The sequence below is a fragment of the Coregonus lavaretus genome (assembly GCF_964263955.1).
Source record: "Coregonus lavaretus genome assembly, chromosome: 3".
Classification (NCBI taxonomy): Eukaryota; Metazoa; Chordata; class Actinopteri; order Salmoniformes; family Salmonidae; genus Coregonus; species Coregonus lavaretus.
Window position 1 is genome coordinate 67,176,068 of NC_139990.1, and position 22,838 is coordinate 67,198,905.

General features: G+C 47.7%; 2 protein-coding genes across 2 annotated transcripts; one reads left to right on the plus strand and one right to left on the minus strand.

Moving 5' to 3' along the window:
- Window positions 1-4,979, plus strand: LOC311109753 (uncharacterized protein). Its single transcript, XM_084152730.1, has 6 exons — window positions 1-242; window positions 458-529; window positions 1,437-1,796; window positions 2,412-2,651; window positions 3,962-4,058; window positions 4,524-4,979. The coding sequence occupies exons 2-6, from the start codon at window positions 475-477 to the stop codon at window positions 4,585-4,587; spliced, it is 816 nt and encodes a 271-aa protein (XP_084008856.1). The 5' UTR covers window positions 1-242; window positions 458-474; the 3' UTR covers window positions 4,588-4,979.
- A 174-nt stretch (window positions 4,980-5,153) lies between these two features.
- On the minus strand, window positions 5,154-22,838 carry LOC311108564 (tektin-2-like; the record flags this gene model as incomplete). The annotated part of the gene is made up of 8 exons (XM_084151219.1): window positions 5,154-5,348; window positions 6,722-6,865; window positions 7,595-7,702; window positions 20,198-20,312; window positions 20,681-20,824; window positions 21,763-21,968; window positions 22,443-22,529; window positions 22,692-22,838. The coding sequence occupies 8 exons, from the start codon at window positions 22,836-22,838 to the stop codon at window positions 5,154-5,156; spliced, it is 1,146 nt and encodes a 381-aa protein (XP_084007345.1).

Here is a 22,838-nt window from a genome sequence, read left to right on the forward strand (position 1 = left end):
AGAGCCACTTTTAGTTCACTCCAGTCTCCATCTTAGTTTTTGAGGGTTGACATTTTTCTGTTCTATTTGCTAAAGGATTTTTTTTGACGACATGACAGGTGTTTTTATATTGTAAAACTGCATCCAAGCTGCCTGGCGTGGCGTGCCCTACCCCTGGAAACAGGGTTCCTTTTGAATGAATGCACTCCTGCCACTTCCGGACTCATAATCTCTGACTCCTAATCCATTGTACAGCTGGGAAGGTAAGTGAATTTCAAACTGCTGCTGAGTTTGCTCAAGTGCAAGTCATTCTCTATGCATAAATATAGACCGGTTACTTAACGCAATCTACTATGTCAGACTTTGAAAGTAAGTGAAACAATGACCTCTTCGTTGGAAAACTGGGTCTCTATTAGTCTATTATCAGAGAGGTCATGGGAACCATCCAAGACAAACGCTCTATCTCTCTGTCTCACAGACTCACACACAGGTGCCATGAGGCTGCAACACTGTCTCTCCTGGAGCCTCTCTTTGCTACTGCTTCTCTTGTGTAAGTGCTTTTGTGCAAAATGATACATTACATAAAAATGCCACACTACTGTATCTAAGTGTATTGGTGCAACAAGGCAAAGTGTAGTTGACTGCTCTATTTGGCCATTTGTGTATGTTGTATTTACCATATTAGTTTTGAACTGACACATTATCAGTAGTCTCATGTGACAGCCTTAACATTTGGTTCTGGATGTCGAGATTACATAAAAAGAGATTCTCAAGTTTTTCAGTTTGTGTGTGATAAACTGTCTTCAGTGCACACTCAACGTCTGTAATAATTATGTCGCAGTTGCTTGCATCAGCACTTTTGAAAGAACACGGTTTCAGTTATTTTAGGTCCTCATGAGGACAAAGTCAAAGCCAAAGAATACAGTACTATTGTATATGTCTAGACCAAGCCAAGAAGCGTGCAGCACTGGTCATCTGAGGTGATTGAGACAATAGGGTGTGTTTCAATCTGCGTCTTCTGAGGAAATGATCTCTTCCCCTTTAGGAGATGTAAACATCCCTTTTGTGTTAGATGGAGGTTTCCACAGAGGGTTAGTGAAGTAACAACGAAGCTTGACAAACATCACACCAGGCAGAACTGTCAAGTTCTATCAGTCATTTGTTGACATTACCTGATGAAAGTCCTGTTCACTTCATACTAAATATAAATGTAAGAACTCATGAGCTAAGTCATTAAAAGCATAGAATCCAACAATATCAGTGGTTAGCAGTGGAGGCTGGTGTCATTTTAAATCGGAGGACAGGCTCATTGAAATTACCATTCATTCCACTCCTCCCATTACAATGAACCCTTCTTCCAATTTCTCTCTCCATTAGTCTCCACCAGGTGTTAGTAAGGTATTGATTTCCAATCACCACAATACAATAAAAACGTATGATCATGTTTCTGTCCCCAGTGTCTTGTGGGTACCAGTGTGTGTCGGTCCACTTCCAGACCCCGCAGCCGGTCAATGTACTCCCAGCCGGACGTCTAGTTCTCCAGGTCCAGATCGACCGCGGTCCCAAAGAAAATATCTCTATGATAACCTGGGAGCGGGAGCCAGAAAACGCAAAACCTCCAGGGAATCCTGGGAAGGTGACGTTGATTACATTCCCCGGTCAAGAAAGACGCTTGGACGGGCGTCTGAGTGTGGAGCAGCAGGGGGCAATACTGAAGCTGGAGGGCTTCGGTGTGGCGGACAGCGGGGTGTACATCGTGACCGTCACTGACCAGGCTGGCGTCAAGACCTCTGCGCAGTGTATCGTCAAGGAGTACGGTACGACGGTCAACATGGTCTCATTAGAATATATCAAAGTAGTGACATTTAACCATTGCACCTATGCAACGTATTATTTAAATGTAACTATAATGACGTGTTAGTTATGTGACAATACAGCTGACAGATTTTCTGATTAAGTTGCTGTTTTGAATACATTCCTAGATATTCCTTCCTGTCCCCTGGAGTTATGTTCTTATAGAGGATAAGCTGTTCAGTCAGTTCTGCCTAAGCTCTTTCTTTGTCTTTATAATATAAATGTATGCTTCACTGCAGTCCAACACTCAACTTTGAGTAGGTAGTATTTCAGTTTATTAGTCCAACGACTGTCTCGCACAATCTCCATTCAATAGTTCCAAGCTCTATATTTCTTTCTGTCACGTCTTCTTTCTAAGTTTCTGATCTGTTTTCTCCTCACAGCCTCATACTTCTCAAGTCACCACCACCAAGCCTCAACTCACATTGTTACTTCACAACGCAACCACCCTCTGTTCTCTCTCCACTCTGTCTCTCTCTTTCTCCTCTTCAAGACAATTTTTGGTTCCAACTTCCAAGTCTCACCTTTCTCACACCTGGTCTCATTCTCTTTTCTCTGTCTCTTGTCTTTCCTCTCAGAGGCTGTGCACCACCCCTCAGTGAGAGTGAACGTGTCCCACTCCTCCCTGTTCTGTGTGGAGACCTGGGGGACAGACCTTAAATTCAGCTGGCTCCACGAGCGGGCAGCCATCACCGATGTTGTGGGACACGTGTCGCCTGATGGGAAGACCCTGTTTGTCTCCTCCGCTCCCATCTGTGGTCACTTCACCTGCATGGTGAGCAACAAGCTGGGCCACAGCTCTGCCACCTACACAGCAGGTATGGAACCCCACGCACTAACTAACCCCATCTGTCTCTCAGTCTCTACACAAACTCCATCTGTCTCTCATGCCTGATTCACACTACAGGGCCAAACCGAGCCAAGACAAGCTGTACTGGCATGGCCTGGTTACGCATCCACCATACTGTTTTTGTTGGAACCGTCCTAGAAAGGACAATGTTGGCCCTATAGTGTGAATCAGCCATAAGTTTACACAAACTCCATCTGTTTGTCAGTCTCTATGCCAGTGGTCACCCACCCTGGTCATGCAGAGCTACAGTGTATGCAGATTGTTCATCTAGCTACCTAGCGCAGCTCAAGGCTGAATCACATGTGGTTGTGCTAGGTTGTAAGAAAACCCTGCATACCCTGTAGTTCTCCAGGACCAGGGTTGGTGACCAATGTTCTATGTAATAGTCATACTTGAGTAAAAGTACTCAATTGTCATACTTGAGTAAAAGTAAAGATACCTTAATAGAAAATGACTCAAGTAAAAGTGAAAGTCACCCAGTAAAATACTACTTGAGTAAAAGTCTAAAAATATTTTGTTTTAAATATACTTAAGAATCAAAAGTAAATGGAAATGCTAAAATGTACTTAAGTATCAAAAGTAAAAGTATAAATCATTTCAACTTCCTTATATTAAGAAAACCAGACGACACAATTTTCTGGGTTTTTTATTTATTTACGGATAGCCAGGGGCACACTCCAACACTCAGACATAATTTACCAACGAAGCATTTGTGTTTAGTGAGTCCGCCAGATCAGAGGCAGTAGGGATGACCAGAGATGTTCTCTTGATAAGTGTGTGAATTGGACCATTTTCCTGTCAAAATGTAACGAGTACTTTTGGGTGTCAGGGAAAATGTATGGAGTAGAAAGTACATTATTTTCTTTAGGAATGTAGTGAAGTAAAAGTAAAAGTTGCCAAAAATATGAATAGTAAAGTAAAGTACAGATACCCCAAAAAACGACTTAAGTAGTACTTTAAAGTATTTTGACTTAAGTACTTTACACCACTGGTAATAGTACTGCAAAGCATGGGTAAGAAATCTCATATCTCCTTGACAGAGGCATTGTTGAATGCAGAACCTAGTCGATGCCCAAGCTAGTGCCACACCATCCGTATCCATTGAAGGTACAGCCTCTCTGTGTGTGTGAGTGGTGTGCCCTATGTAGCGTTCATGTTAATATGTACAGTGTTCATATTTTTGAGAGCCAAGTCCGAGTGACTCCGAGGCTGTCCTATGGACACCATAACATGTCCCCATATTGCTTTGTTGTGACCTTGTCCTGTCTGGTCCATCAGAGCCGTGTGAGAGAGAGGGCAAAAGGACCACGGTGGCAGTGGTCTCTGTCATCATCCTGCTGGTCTGTGGAGCAGCGCTAGCTTTTCTACTGTGGAGGTACGGTAACACACTGACACCACTGATCAAATAGTCACGCAGCGCAGATACACATTTCATTTTGAGCTACACTACATACTGTAAGATAAAGCCATATATAGCAAGGAAAAGGAGGTCGCTGACAGACTGCAGAAGTATTTTTTTTTAAATCAAAGGGATGGACACCTCAAAATAAGAAGCTACAATATCACCTCAAGGCATTGCACGCTTGCCATTGTCAGTTGATACAATTATTTTGTTTATTCTATCAGTACAGTGTAGGGTGGCAGGTAGCATTGGGCCAGTAACTGAAAGGTCGCTGGTTCGAATCCCCAAGCCGACTAAATAAAACATCTGTTGATGTGCCCTTGAGCAAGGCACTAAACCTTAATTACTCCTGTAAGTCACTCTGGATAAGAATGTCTGCTAAATGTAAAAAATGTATAGTGTGTTGTTGTATTTACACATATTTGGGTTTCTGTTTAGGAGACACAAATTATACAGTAACAGAGGAGAGAGGCTTCAGGAGCATTTTAAGGACAACTTGTAACGATGAACCATTGATTACAGTACCCAAGTTATTTCGCTACACTCCCCTACTCAAAGATGGACTCATAAAAGGACAGTAAGTGTACAAAACACTTTGGGAGGAGCTTCCTGCCCTGTGAGCAGCATGACCTTTCAAAGCATTGGAACAATGTGGAGAGTGAACTGCTTATTGGCCAATTGACGAGTTCTAAAAATGGAAAGATCAACTTTCGCCCAGTGTGTTGACTGTTTTTGTAGTAGCTATCATTTTTATACTACCTCCTCTTGATATTTTTTTATATAATGCTCTAAAATAAATTGTTTTAAAAACAATTCCTTATTTTGTAATTTTTCTATATTATAAACGTATTGTATATTTACCTGTGTATTCTTTGTAATAAACACCACACATTTTAAACTGTGTGAGGCTTTAGTTCAATTGATCGCTATTGTAAATCCACAATTCAGTCAGGGAATGGGAGTCAAAGTACGACCGCTCCATTCATAGTGAATTTCAAAATGCTTTATGGTCATTAATAGAATAGTGTGTGTGCGTTCGTGCGTGTGTTCATGTGTGTGTCCACCTCATCAGTACATCTCTCTGGTGAAGCCGGACTTGGGGACGGTGACTCCAGGGATGATCTTGGCAGTCTCAGCCTCAGGCAGGGCCTCCAGGCGCTGGCGGATGTGGTTGCTTCGCTGCTCCAGCTCCAGGGCCTCCTGCTTCCTGGACAGGTCTTCTCCCATACAGGCTGGTGCTCCTCTAAGGACTGCAGAGAGTGCCTGGTACACAGGGTCAGAGAACAGCAACACAGGGTTAGATGGTGTGGGGGATCCTTATATTAAACGCCAATATGCTATATATGAAAGTGAGCACATCAGATGTTCAATATGCTGTGAAAGAGCTATACGAGGTGAACAGATGATGTGCTCAGTTTCATAGCAACTCAATAACACAAACACTCACATAGACCTGGCTAGATTCTGCTGTAATGCTTCTATGGTGGCTCCCAACTGCTTAGCCTCTTCCACCAGCCCAGAATGCACCTACAGAGATTACAGAGTCAAGGCATGGACACACATTATATACTGAACAAAAATATAAATGCAACATGTAACAATTTCAAAGATTTTACTGAGTTACAGTTCATTGAAGGAAATCAGTCAATTGAAATAAATTCATTCGGCCCTAATTTATGGATTTCACATGACAGGGCAGGGGCGCAGCCATGGGTGGGCCTGGGAGGGCATAGGCCCACCCACTGGGAAGTCAGGTCCAGCCAATCAGAATTAGATTTTCCCCTCAAAAAGGCTTTATTACAGACAGAAATAGTCCTAAGTTTCATCAGCTGTCCGGGTGGTTGGTCTCAGATGATCCCGCATGTGAAGAAGCCGGATGTGGAGGTTACACGTGGTCTGCGGTTGTGAGGCCGGTTGGACGTACTGACAAATTCTCTAAAACTATGTTGGAGGTGGCTTATTGTAGAGAAATGAACATTCAATTCTCTGGCAACAGCTCTGGTGGACATTCCTGCAGTCAGCATGCCAATTCCACGCTCCCTCAAAACTTGAGACATCTGTGGCATTGTGTTGTGTGACAAAACTGCACATTCTAGAGTGGCCGTTTATTGTCCCCAGCACAAGGTGCACCTGTGTAATGATCATGCTGTTTAATCAGCTTCTTGATATGCCACACCTGTCAGGTGGATGGATTATCTTGGCAAAGGAAAAATGCTCACTAAAGGGCATGTAAAACATTTTAGAGAAATAAGCTTTTTGTGCGTATGGAACATTTCTGGGATCTTTTATTTCAGCTCATGAAACATGGGACCAACACTTTACATGTTGCGTTTATATTTTTGTTCAGTATAATATGACAAACAAAGACACAGCTCCTTTTCCATGACAAAATCAGCCTTTACAACAACAGGTCCTCTGAAGGGTCAATGTGTGCAGGCTTTCATAGGACCAAAGAATACCCATTCCTGCTTTACAGGTTAGAATCAACCATAGAATAGAATGAGTAGAACGGACATTAACATTCAAGTCAATTTCCCTTGACGTGTGGACCGGTGGTCATAGTGAGTGTACTGTCAAATTGCCCTGGTTTGAGGGGCTTTTTCCCCATTCCAGTAATTCTATTTTTATGGTTCTACCTGGTCTCTGCAGAGGTCTACTCCGGGCCTCGAGTTCCTGTTCTCCAGCCTGGTATGGACCAGCTTCAGGGGGCACTCTGTAGCCTGCAGCTCCTGCTCCATATGATGGATGTCCCTCATCAGCTCTGTGATCTCCTCTCTGGTCTGGTGGGACAGACAGAGCCAAAGGAGCACAGAGTCAGTACTAAGAAGCCCGAGAAACCTCCCACAGCTAAGAAGGGCCGTCTAGAATTGTCCTCTTTGCTTTCTATGGTCTATGCTAGTCAATACTATCTTATCACCATCTATGCTCTCTATGGTTCTTGGTGTAGCCTCTAACTCTCACACAATAGCTGATTCATAGGTTCCACTTCTTGTTTGGATCTACTGTACTCTACTGTATATATGATGTTACTGATCCATAACAGATTCATGAGAAACCTAGGCGATCTGCCTTCCCTGCATTGACCCCAGTCTTATCTAATCTCTCCCTGTGCATTCCGGACACTGCTATTGTTATTGCCTCTGGAGTGGACTTCCTTACCAGGATTATATGCATTCACGTCTATGGAGATAGATCGGGCCCAGTGGAGCGCTAACAAAGGAAAATGGCTGTGCTGCTCTGATTATAAGGGAGATCAGTGGAAGGGTGGAGAGAGCAGCTTAAGTCAGTGCGTCCGAGAGAGACGGGGGGAGGGTGGTCTGATGGGTTTAGTGGATGTATAGCATGAGAAGGACCTGGTGTAAGTCATGAATGCTTAATAAGAGCCTTTCTAAGACTTAGCTCTGGATACATGGTGGTCTTCCCAAGGCCTCTATCAGGGTCTGTCCACAATATCAATATTTTCCAACTCTAGTCAAAGATAGCAGCATTTTTCAGGACTCTGTACTCACAGCCGTGTGCTGCCAGTGCAGCTGACTGCAGGCCTGCTGGAGCTGGTGGGCCCTCTTGCGCAGGTTGAACCCAGTGGTGATCCGCTGCCCCTCCAGGTCATTCTGGCTCTAAAGGGACATCAGAGATGGGGGCATCAGACACCACACAGAGGAGAGAGATGAGTAAGAGTCTTATGGTGCAGTTATAAGGAATATGGGGCACGTATTCAGAAAGTCTCAGAGTAGGTGTGCTGATATAGGATCAGGCTTGGATTTTAGATCCTAATGAATAAGATTATATGGAGAAGGGGGACCTGATCCTACCGTAGATTATAATAATATAATAATATGCCATTTAGCAGACGCTTTTATCCAAAGCGACTTACAGTCATGTGTGCATACATTTTTACGTATGGGTGGTCCCGGGGATCGAACCCACTACCCTGGCGTTACAAGCGCCATGCTCTACCAATTGTCACTCCTACTCAGAGACACTCTTGGAGAGGATGATGTTGCTATACTGAGTCAGTTACACTTCAGTTTATGAAATCGGCCAATCACAATGGCAGTTTTTTAAAGTAACGTGTCCTGAAAGCGTATTCCGAGAACATGCTTATGATGTTTTCAAAAGGGGATGACAATGTCCTCTTCAGACTGTGTGAGTGAGAATACCAACAACCCTCAGGCACACATTACAATCCCCTCGTAAAGATGATATACAGCATTTATTGATCAGACTCCCGTTGCTGTTGAATGCTTCTGTACTGTATATCGATCAGGATGATATTCTTCGGATACATTTTACACCGCTTCAGCCTGAGCCAAATAAAACAAGTGCTAACTCATGCCTTTAAAATAACCCCATATGTCCTCCTCAGCTTAAACAATCCCTTACACCAGCATTCCAAAACACCATTTACTGGGGTCCTTGCAATACATTCATGTCCATAATTACTGGCACCCTTGATAAAGATGAGCAAAAAAGACTGAATAAAATAAATAATACAAATACTGACCTATATTGTATGCAATTTCTGACCATAGCATCTGACCATAGATGACATGAAAATAGAGCTCTTTGGACATGCACACAAGTGGTGGGTTTGGCGTTGAGAAACATATACAGAAAAGTATCTCATACCTCCTGTAAAATATGGTGGTGGATCTTTGATGTTATGTGTGTCACACCGTGATCTGTTTCACCTTTCTTTGTGATTGTCTCCACCTGTCACGACTCCCTCCGAAGCTGCCTCATCTCCTTGTTCGGGCAGGCTTCAGCGTTCGTCGCCACCGGCCTTCTAGCCACTGCCGCTCCTCTTTTCATCATTCCATTTGTTTTGTCTTGTTTTTCACACACACCTGGTACATATCCCCTCATCAGTCTCTGTATAATTATTCCCTCTGCTCCCCCATGTTATTGTGTGTTATTGTTCCATGTGGAGGTGTCGCTAGCTCGTGTTGAGCATTGTGTTACTTTTATCGCCGGGATATTCACCCGTGTGTTTTGTTTTCCCAGTATGCATTTAAGTCGCACTGTATTTGGTTTACACATTGCTGCAGACTGCTGTATTGGCCAAATCAACCCTATTCTTTGATTCACACCTCCTGCCCCTGGCTCTGTCCTACTCACTTTGTTACAGAATAACACACCCAAACAGCATGGAGTCAGCAGGAGTGGGGAATATGCCTGGAGTCCTTGAGTGGTTCCGGGAGCATTCCACCATGTTAGCCAGCTTGGGTGAAGCGATGGATCGGGTTCTCCAGGCTGTCCAGCGCTTGGAGAAGAGAGGATCTGACCTAGTGGAACCAGCTGAGCGACGGATCCAGCCACTCACACACCAGCAACCAGGGGTATTCACCTGTCTCTACCGAGGGAATACAACAGGACAGCTGCCCGCTGCCAGGGTTTCCTCCTGCAGCTGGACCTCTACTTCAACACCATCAGCCCTGCTCCATCGGATCGGGAGAAGGTGTCCGACCTCGTCTCCTGCCTCTCGGAGAAACCCTGGAGTGGGCCAACGCGGTCTGGAGTGAAGGAGGAGACGCGTTGGACAGCTACGGAGAGTTCGCTCGCCTCTTCCGTGCAGTCTTTGATCATCCCCCCGAAGGAAGAGAGGCGGGCGAGCATCTGTTCCATCTGGGGCACGAGGACAGCGCAAGACTTTGCCCTGGAGTTTAGAGCCCTAGCGGCTGGTTCCGGGTGGAACGAGCGGGCCCTCATCGACCATTTCCAATGCAGCCTGCGTGAGGGCATCCGAAGGGAGCTAGCCTGCCGGGATACCACTCTGACCTTCGACCAACTGGTGGACATGGCCATCCGGTTGGACAACCTGCTGGCTTCGAGAGGACGTCCTGGAAGGGGCCTGCCCGTTTCACCCCCCCTCTCCCGGCTCACGTTCCGATGGAGCTGGGTGGTGCAGCGTTCCGGGAGATTGGTGGACGACAGATCCAGTGTCACTCTTGTGGCAGAAGAGAACATTCTGCTGCACAATGTCGTCAGAGTTCTTCTGGTTCTGGAGGCGGCAGGCAGGGCACTCTCACGTCTGCTGCGCATTTAACCATCCACGTCAACTTCCCTGATTACACAGTAGTTCCCCAGTGTAAGGCGCTGGTAGATTCAGGTGCAGCTGGGAACTTTATGGACATGTCTTTAGCTCTTAGTCTACGTATTACATTGGTTCTCCTGTCTATTCCATTGCCTGTCAAAGTACTTGACAATCGACCATTAGGGTCAGGTTTTGTTAGGGAGGTTACCGCACCAGTCACTATGATTACACAGGAGACCCATAATGAGCAAATCACGTTTCATATTATTGAGTCCCTTGATTTCCCTGTTATGTTAGGCCTTGCCTGGCTAGCACTACACGACCCCACCTTTTCATGGCCGCAGAGGGCTCTCACAGGGTGGTCGCGTGTGTGTCAGGGTAGGTGTCTAGCTGTTTCCATTGGTGCGACCACGGTGGAAAGTCCAGACAATGCCACCAACGTACGCATTCCCCCCCGAATACTTCGATCCCTGTGTCAGGGGTTCATACGTCCCTCCACTTCACCCGCCTCCTCAAGTTTATATTTCGTGAAGAAGAAAGACGGGAATCTGTGCCCTTGCATTGATTACCGTGCACTTAATAAAATTACAATTCGCTATAGTTATCCTCTACCCCTCATTTCCTGTGTTCGAATCAATGCATGGGGCGCGCGTCTTCACGAAATTAGATCTCAGGAGTGCGTACAACCTGGTGCATGTCCGGGAAGGGGACGAGTGGAAGACAGCATTTAGCACCACCACTGGGCATTATGAATACCTGGTGATGCCGTACGGGTTGATGAATGCTCCATCAGTCTTCCAGTCCTTTGTGAATTAGGTGTTTCGGGACATGCTTGGTCACGGTGTGGTGGTCTAAATCGATGACTTCCTGGTGTATTCCGCTACGCACGCCGAGCATGTGTCCCTGGTTCGCAGAGTGCTTGGGCAACTGTTGGAGCATGACCTGTATGCCAAGGCAGAAAAATGTATGTTCTTCCAACAATCCATATCCTTCCTCGGATACCACATCACCTCAGGTGTGGAGATGGAGGGAGACCACATTTCAACCACGGTTAAGGAGGTGCAGCACTTCATTGGCTTTGCCAATTACTATCGGAAGATTATCCGGGGCTTTGGCAAGGTCGCAGCCCACATCACCTCTCTGTTGAAGTGTGGGCCATCCCGGCTCTGCCGGCTGACAGGGCTTTCAGTACCCTGAGGGCTCTGTTCACCTCAGCCCCGGTACTGGTCCATCCCAATCCCTCATTGCCGTTCGTAGTGGAGGTGGACGCGTCCGAGGTAGGGGTATGCAGTGTCCTATCCGAACGCTCGGGCATGCCACCCAAGCTCCGCCCCTGTGCCTTCTTCTCTAAGAAGCTCAGCCCCGCGGAGCAGAACTATGACGTTGGTGATCGGGAGCTGTTGGCTGTTGTCAGAGCCCTGACAGCGTGGAGGCACTGGATCGAGGGGGCTAAACACCCTTTCCTCCACCGTAACCTGGAGTACATCCGGGCAGCGAGGAGGCTGAACCCTTGCCAGGCCAGGTGGGCCTTGTTCTTCACCCGGTTTGATTTCACGCTGTCCTATATACCAGGCACTGAGAACGTGAAGGCAGACGCACTGTCACGGCTGTACAACACAGAGGAGAGGCCCATTGATAACACCCCCATACTCCCGGCCTCCTGCGTTGTGGTGCCGGTGGTGTGGGCGGTGGTCGCAGACATAGCCACCTCAGTGCCCAGCTGGGCTTCGGTACGTGCCGTCTAGTGTCCGTGATCATCTAATCTGTTGGGCACAGACGTCCCCCTCCTCTGGTCACCCAGGCATCGGCCGTACAGTGCGCTGCCTTACCGGGAAGTACTGGTGGCCTACCTTGGCTAAGGACGTGAGGGTGTATGTCTCCTCCTGCTCGGTGTGCACCCAGAGTAAGGCACCTAGGCACCTTCCAGCGGGTAAGTTACCTCCCTTACCAGTTCCACAATGGCCATGGTCCCATTTATCGATCGATTTTATAACTGACCTTCCCCTCTCTCAGGGTAACACCACCATCCTGGTTGTTGTGGACCGCTTTTCTAAAGCCTGCCGCCTCCTTCCTCTGCCCTGCAAACTGCGGAAGCCCTTTTTACTCACGTCTTCCGGCACTACGGGGTGCCAGAGGACATGGTGTCTGACCAGGGTCCCCAGTTTACGTCTAGGGTCTGGAAGGCGTTCATGGAACATCTGGGTTTCACCCCGAATCTAATGGGCAGGTGGTGAATCAGGATGTGGGTAGGTTTCTGCGGTCCTACTGCCAGGACCGGCCGGGGGAGTGGTCGGTGTTCTTGCCATGGGCAATGTGTTTTAGGGTATCAGCCGGTCCTGGCACCATGGCATCATAGCCAGACCGAAGCTCCTGCGGTGGACGACTGGTTTCGGCGCGCGGACGAGACGTGGAACGCCGCCCACGTCCACCTCCAGGGCACCGTGCGTCGCTAGAAGCCCAACGCCGACCGCCACAGTGTTTCGTCAAGCCTACCAGTGTTTTTCCCCTTGCTCCTGTCTTTTTGAAGTTCCTGTTTTCTAGTTTTCCTGGTTTTGACCATTCTGCCTGCCCTGAGCCTGCCTGCTGTTCTGTACCTTTTGGACTCTGATCTGGATTACTGACCTCTGCCTGCCCTTGACCTGTCATTTGCCTGACCCCTGTTTTTGTAATAAACTTTTGTTACTTCGACACTGCCTGCATCTGGGTCTTCTCCCGAAACGTGATAGTACGAACTGGCCATGACTGACCCAGTAGACTCGGACAGCTCCGCATCGTCATCTCCTCTCAAGGAGCCACCATTGGAAGGCACGAGGAGTTGCTTCGTGGGTCATGGAAGGATTCCAGACCTTGGCCGGACGCCATGACCGAGCTTTAACACAGTGCTGGAGCAATTCCGCGGGTTGTCTGTCAGGCAGCCTACCACGACGGTAACCTCCAGCCACTCAGTAACCCGGCTGTTAGAAGCGCGGCCTCCTCTGCCACCCCGGTTTCCCGAGAACCCCGCTTACCTCCCCCGGCACGCTTTGCTGGAGAGTCGGGAACCTGTCTGGCATTTCTCGCTCAGTGTTTGCTCATCATTGAGCTGCAGCCCTCCGTCTTCCCCTCGGACCGCTCTAAGATAGCGTATCTCATCATGCTGATGTCTGGGAGTGCTCTCGCCTGGGCTACGGCAGTGTGGGAACAACAGTTGGCTGTGTGCTTCAGTCTGGAGGAGTTCATGCAGGAGGTAAAGAAGATTTTCGATGCTCCATTGTCCGGGAGTGAGGCTTCCCGGAAGTTACTCCAGCTTCGACAAGAATCCCGCAGCGTGGCAGACTATGGAGTGGATTTCCTGCACAGAGTATCGGAGGAAGTAAAGGACGAGCTTGCAGCCCGGAAACTACTGACGGATCTCGACTCGCTCATCACCTTGACCATTCGGATCGATGGGCGACTACGGGAACGAAGGAAGGAGAGGAAGGATTCCACCTCGCCTCCGAGGCATGCCGGAAGTCCCCGACGGCTCCGTTGCTGAGAGAACCCGAGGCTACCTGAGTTCCCCCGAGAGTCTCCGAAGTCTGCCGATTCACCTCTTCCTGAGCCGATGCAACTAGACAGAGCTTGGCTGTCTCCAGCCGAACGGCAATACAGGCTTCACACGAAGAGTTGCCTGTATTGCGGGAATACTGGTTATTTTGTGTACACCTGTCCACTAAAAGACCAGGCTCACTGGTAGAAGCGAGTACTCTGGTGGGCCATACAGATAACTTTTCCTCTTCCCTTACTCACACCCCCTTTCATGCCATCTTGCTGTGGGGGAACCAGTCGAAATCTCTCTGGGGCCGATGAGAGCATTATGGACGCCACCCAGGCATCCGAGCTGGGCATCCCCACTCAGCCCCTCTCCATTCCCATGGACGTTTGAGCACTGGACGGGCACTCTATAGGCAGGGTCACCCACAATACCACCTCCATCAACCTACGAGTATCAGGGAACCACAATGAGATGATCCAATTCCTGCTAATTAAGTCTTATTAGGTTCCTGTGGTATTGGGTTTCTCTTGGCTCCAGCGACACAACCCCTTTATTGACTGGTCTACTGCTGCCAGCACTGCCTGAAGTCAGCGCAGCCTGCCCCGGGACGTTTTCCCGGGGGCTCAGAAGTTGCCTCTGGCCTCTCCGCCATTCCCGCAGAGTACCAGGACCTCCGGGAGGTGTTCAGTAAGGCCCGGGCCACTTCGCTTCCACCGCACAAACCCTACGACTGCGGAATTGACCTTCACCCAGTCACCACTCCGCCCCGTGGACGACTGTACTCGCTGTCGGGTCCGGAGACCAAGGCTATGGAAACCTACATTGAGGACTCCCTAGCTGCAGGGTTCATCCGTCCATCTGCCTCCCCCACCGTCGCAGGGTTCTTCTTTGTGGAGAAGGACAAAACCCTGCACCTGTGCATCGACTACGTGGCCTCAATGACATCACGGTGAAGAACCGTTACCCGCTACCACTCATCTCCTCGGCCTTCGAGCCACTCCAGGGGGCCAACGTGTTTTCCAAGCTGGACCTACGGAACACCTACCACCTGGTGCGGATACGGGAGGGGGACGAGTGGAAGACTGCCTTCAACACGGCCAGCGGTCACTATGAGTATCTGGTCGTGCCATTTGGCCTTACCAATGTTCCATCTGTGTTCCAGGCCCTGGTTAAATGATGTTCTCCGCAACATGTTGAACTGGTTTGTCTTCGTCTACCTCAACGACATCCTCGACTTCTCCCCCCCTGCCCAAGAACACATGCTCCACGTCCGACAGGTCCTCCAATGTCTCCTGGAGAACCAGCTTTTTGTGAAAGCGGAAAATGTGAATTCCATCGCTCCACCATCCCCTTCCTGGGCTACATCATCGCTGCAGGGTGGTGGATTGGCCCCAGCCTACATCCAGAGTGCAGCTGCAACGTTTCCTGGGGTTCGCCTATTTTTATCGCCGCTTTATCCGGGGTTACAGCACCCTGGCTTCCCCCCTGTCGGCACTCACCTCTACCAAGGTTCCGTTCACATGGTCCCCAGCTGCTGACCTGGCGTTCCGGGACCTCAAACACTGTTTCACCACTGCTCCCATCTTAGTTCATCCTGACCTGTACCGCCAGTTCATGGTGGAGGCCGATGCTTCGGATGTTGTAGTGGGGGCGGTCCTGTCCCAGCGTTCGGCTCTGGACCTCAAGTTACATCCCTGCGCCTTCTTCTCCCATCTCCTCAAAACCATGGAGAGGAATTACGATGTGGGGAATCGTGAGCTTCTCGCGGTGAAGATGGCGTTGGAGGAGGGGTCAGAACATCTGTTCAGTGTGTGGACAGACCACAAGAACTTGGAATATCTCTGCACCGCCAAGCGTCTCAATTCCAGGCAAGCTAGGTGGGCCCTGCTTTTCACCCGGTTCAACTTCTCCCACTCATACCGACCGCGATCCAAGAATGCCAAGCCAGATGCGCTGTCACACCGCTATAGCCCCGCGGCTACACCCCCGGAATCCGAGACCATCCTTCCCACCTCGTACTTGGCGACGGCACTCAGTTGGGGAATAGGGAAGCAGGTCTGGGAGGCGCAGCGTTCCCAGCCGAACCCCAGGGGGTCCAGATAACTGGATGTTTGTTCCTGATGCTGTCCGCTCCTGGGTCCTGGAGTGGCCCACTCCTCCAGGCTTGCCTGCCAACCGGGCTCCCGTCAGACCCTGGCCTTTGTACAACAACGCTTTTGGTGGCCTACCCTGGTTCCTGACGTCTCCACGTTCGTCGCCGCCTGCACGGTGCGCAGAACAAGACTCCTCGGCAAGCTCCGGCTGGTCTCTTCCAACCTCTGCCTGTTCCTCGCCGTCCCTGGTCTCACATATCCCAGGACTTTGTCACGGGTCGTCCCCCGTCTGATGGCAACACCGCCATCCTGACCGGTTTTCCAAAGCTGCCCACTTCATTCCTCTCCCCAAGCTACCCTTTGCCAAAGAGACGGCTCAGCTCATGGTACAGCGGACATGGTCTCCGACCAGGGTCCTCAGTTCTCGTCCCGGTTCTGGATGGCGTTCTGCATATTCATTGGGTCGTCGGCCAGCCTGTCCTCCGGTTACCACCCTCAGTCCAACGGCCAGTTGGAGCGAGCTAACCAAGACCTGGAGATCATTATGCGCTGCCTGGTCCCCCCTAACCTCACCACCTGGAGCCAGCAACTAGTGTGGGTCGAATACGCACGCAACAACCTTCCCTGCTCTGCCACGGCTCTTTCGCCTTTTGAGTGTTTCCTGTGTTATCAGCCACTGCTCTTCCCAGAGCAAGAGGAAGAGGTCGGCATACCCTCGGCCCAGATGTTTGTCCGCCGCTGTCGTCGTACCTGGAGGAGAGCCCGGTCGGCTCTTCTCAAGACCACCTCCAGGTACTGACGACAAGCGGACGGCCACCGGACCCCAGCACCCCAGTATCGTCTCGGGCAGAAGTTAAGGCTGTCCACCCGAGATCTGCTCCTCCGGGTGGAGTTTTGCTAACTTTCCCCCCGGTTTATCGGCCCTTTCCCCATCTCCAAGATCATTAGCCCCTCTGCTGTTCGTCTTCTGTTGCCCCGTACCCTCCGTATACATCCCACTTTCTTGTGTCTAGGATCAAACCCATGTCTCACAGCCTTTTGTCTCCTGTTTCCATGCCCAACCCTCTCCCCCATCTCATTGACGGCCAACCGGCGTACACGGTGAGGCGTCTCCTGAAGGTTCGACCTTGGGGCAGGGGATTCCAGTACCTGGTTGACTGGGAGGGTTATGGCCCGGAGGAGAGGTGCTGGGTCCCCGCTAGTGACATCCTGGACCCAGGCCTCATCGCTGAGTTTCAATGCCGGCACCCCGGTCAACCAGGTATGCACCCAGGTAGGACACCAGGTGGAGGGGGGTACTGTCACACCTGTCTTTGTGATTGTCTCCACCCCCTCCAGGTGTCGCCCATCTTCCCCATTATCCCCAGTGTATTTAAACCTGTGTTCTCTGTTTGTCTGTTGCCAGTTTGTTTTGTTTCGTCAAGCCTACCAGCGTTTTTCCCCTTGCTCCTGTCTTTTTGAAGTTCCTGTTTTCTAGTTTTCCTGGTATTGACCATTCTGCTTGCCCTGACCCTGAGCCTGCCTGCCGTTCTGTACCTTGTCACACCACCCTGGATTATTGACCTCTGCCTGCCCTGACCCTGAGACTGCCTGCCGTTCTGTATCTTTTGGACTCTGATCTGGATTACTGACCTCTGCCTGCCCTTGCCCTGTTGTTTGCCTGCCCCCTTTTTTTGTAATAAACTGTTGTTACTTCAACACTGTCTGCATCTGGGTCTTCTCCTGAAAAGTAATAATGGGGCTATTTTGCTTCATTGTTAAGGTCAATGGCATCATCATTGTTTTTAAATCAAGTAGTAAGTACCAGGACATTTTAACCCAAAATCTGGTTGCCTCTGCCAGGAGGCTTACACATGGCCGGAAGTGGATCTTCCAGCAAGACAATAACCCCAAGCACTAATCAAAATCCACAAAGAAATTGTTAATTGACCACAAAATCTGTATTTTGCAATGGCCATCTCAGTCTCTGGACTTACATTTACATTAGTCATTTAGCATACGCTCTTATCCAGAGCGACTTACAGGAGCAATTAGACTTGAACCCCATTGAAAACCTGTGGTTTGATTTGAAGAGGGCAGTCCATAAGAGCAGACGAAGGATATCAAGGACTTGGAAAGATTCTTTATGGAGGAATAGTCTAAGATCTCTCACAATGTGATCTCCAATCTCATAAAACATTTTAGAAAAAGGCTCAGTGTCGTTATCTTCACAAGGGGAGGGTGCTGGAGTACTGATAACAGGGGTGCCAATAGTTTTAACACCCATCTTTTTGAGTTTTTTGTTATTAGTTGTTAAACACAATATCTTTATCTGAGCAATTGTATTTGTATAAAATAATAAAATGTCCACCCCAAAAAATGTGCATGCGATACAGTATTTTTTGCTCATCTTTATCAAGGCTGACAATAGTTATGGACCTGACTGTATATTATTTCAAATTTTTTGTGGCATATCAAGAAGCTGATTAAAGAGCATGATCACTACACAGGTGCACCTTGTGCTGGGGACAATAAAAGGCCACTCTAAAATGTGCAGATTTGTAACACAACCCAATGCCACAGATGTCTCAAGTTTTGAGGGAGCGTGCAATTGGCATGCTGACTGCAGGAATGTCCACCAGAGCTGTTGCCAGAGAATTTAATGTTCATTTCTCTACCATAAGCCAACGCCATTTCTCTATTGGAGGCCAACGTTGTTTTAGAGAATTTGGCAGTTTGTCCAATCGGCCTCATAACCGTAGACCACAACGTGTAACCACGCCAGCCCAGGACCTCCACATCCGGCTTCTTCACCTGCGGGATGGTTTGAGATGAGCCACATGGTATGGGGTGGCATAAGCTAAGGACAATGAACAAAACTGCATTTTAACGATGGCAATTTGAATGCACAGAGATACCGTGACAAGATCCTGAGGCCCATTGTCGTACCATTAATCCACCGCCATCACTTCATGTTTCAGCATGATAATGCACAGCCCTATGTCGCAAGGATCTGTACACAATTCCTGGAAGCTGAAAATGTCTCAGTTCTTCCATGGCCATTGAAGAGGAGTGGGACAACATTCCACAGGCCACAATCAACAGCCTGATCAACTCTATGCGAAGGAGATGTGTCGCACTGCATGAGGCAAATGGTGGTCACACCAGATACTGACTGGTTTTCTAATCCAGCCCCTACCTTTTTTTAAGGTATCTGTGACCAACAGATGCATAGCTTTATTCACGGTCATGTGAAATCCATAGATTAGGGCCTAATGAATTTATTTAAATCAAATCCAATTGTATTTGTCACATACACATGTTTAGCAGATGTTATTGCAGGTGTAGCGGAATGCTTGTGCTTCTAGCTCTGACAGTGCAGTAATATCTAACAAGTAATATTTAACAATTTCACAACATAAACTCAATACACACAAATCTAGTAAGGAATGGAATTTAAGAATATATACATATATGAACAAGCAATGACAGCGGCATGGACTAAGATACAGTAGAATATTATAGAATAGAATACAGTATATACAGTACATATGAGATGAGTAGTGCAAGATATATGAACATTATTAAAGTGACTAGTGTTCCATTTCTTAAAGTGGCCAGTGATTTCAATAGGCAGCAGCAGCCTCTAATGTGCTACTGATGGCTATTTAACAGTCTGATGGCCTTGAGATAGAAGCTGTTTTTCATTCTCTCTGTCCCAGCTTTGATGCACTTGGGTTGACCTCGCCTTCTGGATGATAGCGGGGTGAACAGGAGGGGGCTGAGCACGCACCCTTGTGGCGCCCCAGTGTTGAGGATCAGCAAAGTGGAGATGTTTTTTCCTAAATTTACTGATTTCCTTATATGAACTGAATCTCAGTAAAATCTTTGACATTGTTGCATGTTGCGTTTTATATTTTTGTTCAGTGGTGTATATATATATTTATTTTTTAAAGTATTTTCATTTTATTCAAATGGGGATAGCATGAAATGAGAGGGGAGACAGAGGAGGAGGGAGATGCAGAATAGGGTCTATGTACCCACAGCCTCAGGCACGTATACAGTTTGAAATAGGCAGCAAGCGATTTATTAAAATGCTGTCCAAAAACACTTAGAAAAACCAAACATCCCTTTTTTATTCGTTTGTTATGGGAGTTGCCCTATTTGCCTCATGGGAACAATTTCCATACTGCGTAAAACGGTCTCTGACTGTACATCCACACATCCTCACTTCCTGGTGTCCTCATGAGCCACCCACCTCCCCAGTTTCCCCAGTTTCCATTCCCCGACCCTGACTTCCTGTGCTACTAATAACATGTATCCCCCTCCCCCTCCCCCAATACACAGACAGTCCCACCCACACATCCTTTTGTAAGAGTAGGTTGAAGTTGCCCCTAGACACTGATCTTAGCTCATTCTTGTGTTTTTACCTCTAATGGTTAAGGTTAGGATTTGGGGAAGGTAAACTGATTCTAGATCAGCCCTCTAGTACCTGTATCCTTGTAGAGGTCATTGTCTCCCTCAGCTGTAGCGAAGCCTGCATCTCCTCCTCAGCCCGGGTCACGTTGTAGTGGGTGAACTGCTCCCACTCCTGGTGTGTGGAGGCACTGCAGGGTGCAAGATAATAAATCAGCCACAGTTATACATCGGTAAGTACTGTACACTGTAAGTACTGTGTTATAAATGAGAAAATGTTTCAAGTTTAGATGATCAGAAGAGGTTTAGTGGTTCAAAAGACCATAAATCAAGATTTAGGTAAAGGCTGAGAATTTGTCTGCCATTGAGTGTTCTTCTTTCTTTGAGTGTTCTGCTATCTCAACACTGAAAAAAAGTATTTAGGGTGACGATTATGTAAAACAAAATTCCTAGAAATATCCTAGAAATATAAAGTATACTTTCACTCATGATCATCTCACTATCATCTAATTTATTCTACACAATAGGTTGACAAGGCACTACTCTGCTCCGTCCTTACCTAGTGGGTACGCGGGTGGGGTCAGGCTTGAAGGATATGTCAGATGACCTGTCTGTGAGTGACAGGCAGGATAGGTCCACATCCAGGGCCTCAGTCTTGTTGGTGAGGTCAAAGGTCAGCTGTTGGCGTGCTTCCTTGAGACAGCTTAAAATTAAATGGAATAAACTTTATTGGTGCTACATTGCTAAGAAGGGAAATTAGATTTATCATCCGAAAAGGACTATAGACACACACAAGCATACATCTGTAGGGATCCTATTAAATTACTAGAGGGGATATGTCATGAACCCTCAAAGTTCCAGAATGGGATGATAATGGCAGCCATTTTGGTCAGGGAGAAATCCAAATTGGAATGAATGGCAGTAGAGGCATAGGTGATACATTTCCTGCTTTAATTTAGGCGGGAAATTAAAAGAAAGTCATGTGATATATCAGAAATTGTGTAATAGAATTACCAACCTAAAATATTGTCATATAATTATAAATACAGTTTACACAGGTTTTAGACCAATATTCTGTACAAATAGCCTCTAAAATATCATCAACTGATTTCAGCCACTGAATGGCTGTGGATTGACTGCATTGTTTGTATGGAATATTGGCAGTTAATTTGAAAAATTATTGGAATCATTCCAATAAAATTGTCTGGCTAGTTAACTAATAAACATACTGTAAAGATAATCTTCAAATTGATTGTTTTCACAATATTTTAATCACAGCACTGGCTGATCACGGTTGACCAACTCCCTGAACAAAATGGCGGACCTTTTATACCATCATAAGATAGTTAATCTCCAGTCTAGTATTCTAATTCAGCACACATAGGCTACAGAACACAGTGGAATGTTAACGAATCCTGTCAAATTTGCTGCAATTCATCTTTATGAAGAAATTGTGAAATGAATGCCTCCAATTGTCAGTACCATCAACCCGTTTCTGTTTCACATTATCCTTTATTTTATTATTATTTTAAGAGCAACAAAACTGCCTGTTAGAAGCCCTTTCTGTTCCATGGATCAATGATACCATCTCACGAGACACAACCTAAGACCTTTGGCAGTTAAATCTCTATCCTGTCTTACCAGAGCTGCTCGAAGGCCTTGCTGATGTGCTGCTGCAGCTCTTGCTGCGTGGTGTCAATCATCTGGGCCTCCCTCTTCAGCTGGCCCTCCAGGGGGTCACGGACCAGCTCGCCCCCCCGACAGCTCTTTCTCTGGGTCAGACACTCCACTACCACCTCCAGGGGCACAGCCGTGTCTGCCAGGGCCCTCTCCGCCTCTTCCTTCACCTGGGAGAGAGAGAGAGAAAGAGAGAGACAGACAGGGTTGACAATAAAGTTTGTACTAAACGGCTGAGGTAGATCCTCTAGATGATTAAACATGTGTGCTATAATTCATTGTCAACCAGCACACATACTTCCAGAAAGAACAAAAATAACACCCTCAGGCATAATTAGATTATGATTATCTTCCCTAATAAGGGTAGGATTTGGGTAGAGTAGACTGCACCATACTACACAACAATGCATACAAATAGCATAGTGCTATGTGGATTCCCAAAGCAATTTGAGAGGTCCCTAGAGTTAACAAATTAGGGACACTGACAGATTGTGTTCTGTGAAATGCGTACTACAGTATAAGTGTTGATGATGTTTTTGGTTAGTAAAGTGAGTTGAACATTAAGTAGTTCTCCCACATTTTCTGCCATAACAAGTATCAGTGACCTGTGTCATAGCTTCAATCTCTCTCTCCACTGCCTGTACACAGAACTGCAGTCTGTCCTTCTGCTCAGTGACCTCATTGATCCTGTCACCCAGCCTGCCTCGGCTGTCACTCTCATCCCAGCGTGTCTGACAGACAGACAGAGACAGAGAAGAGCCCACGGTCACACACAGTATTATTCTGTTATTATGGGGTATAGATGTGAACATGAGTTGGTCATCTCTCTGTCAATGCATGGCCTGCTGGCTGGCTGGCATCAGACATCCATAACAGTCCCTGTCTCTCCGTACCTTACAGGCTGTCTGGTGCCTCAGGGCCCGCCCCTCCTGCCTTGTCTGCTGTGATTGGTGGCATTGGTGCTCGGCGGTGTCCATGAGCAGCCTGTTATTGGTCTCCCAGTCTGTCATGCAGTAACGCTGACCGGGCTTCCTACTCAT

Coding starts and splice junctions, on each gene's coding strand:
- LOC311109753 (XM_084152730.1), top strand. CDS start 475: ATGAGGCTGCAACACTGTCTCTCCTGGAGCCTCTCTTTGCTACTGCTT. Junction 1,797..2,411: donor GTGTATCGTCAAGGAGTACG/GTACGACGGTCA, acceptor CTTTCCTCTCAG/AGGCTGTGCACCACCCCTCA. Junction 2,652..3,961: donor CTCTGCCACCTACACAGCAG/GTATGGAACCCC, acceptor CTGGTCCATCAG/AGCCGTGTGAGAGAGAGGGC.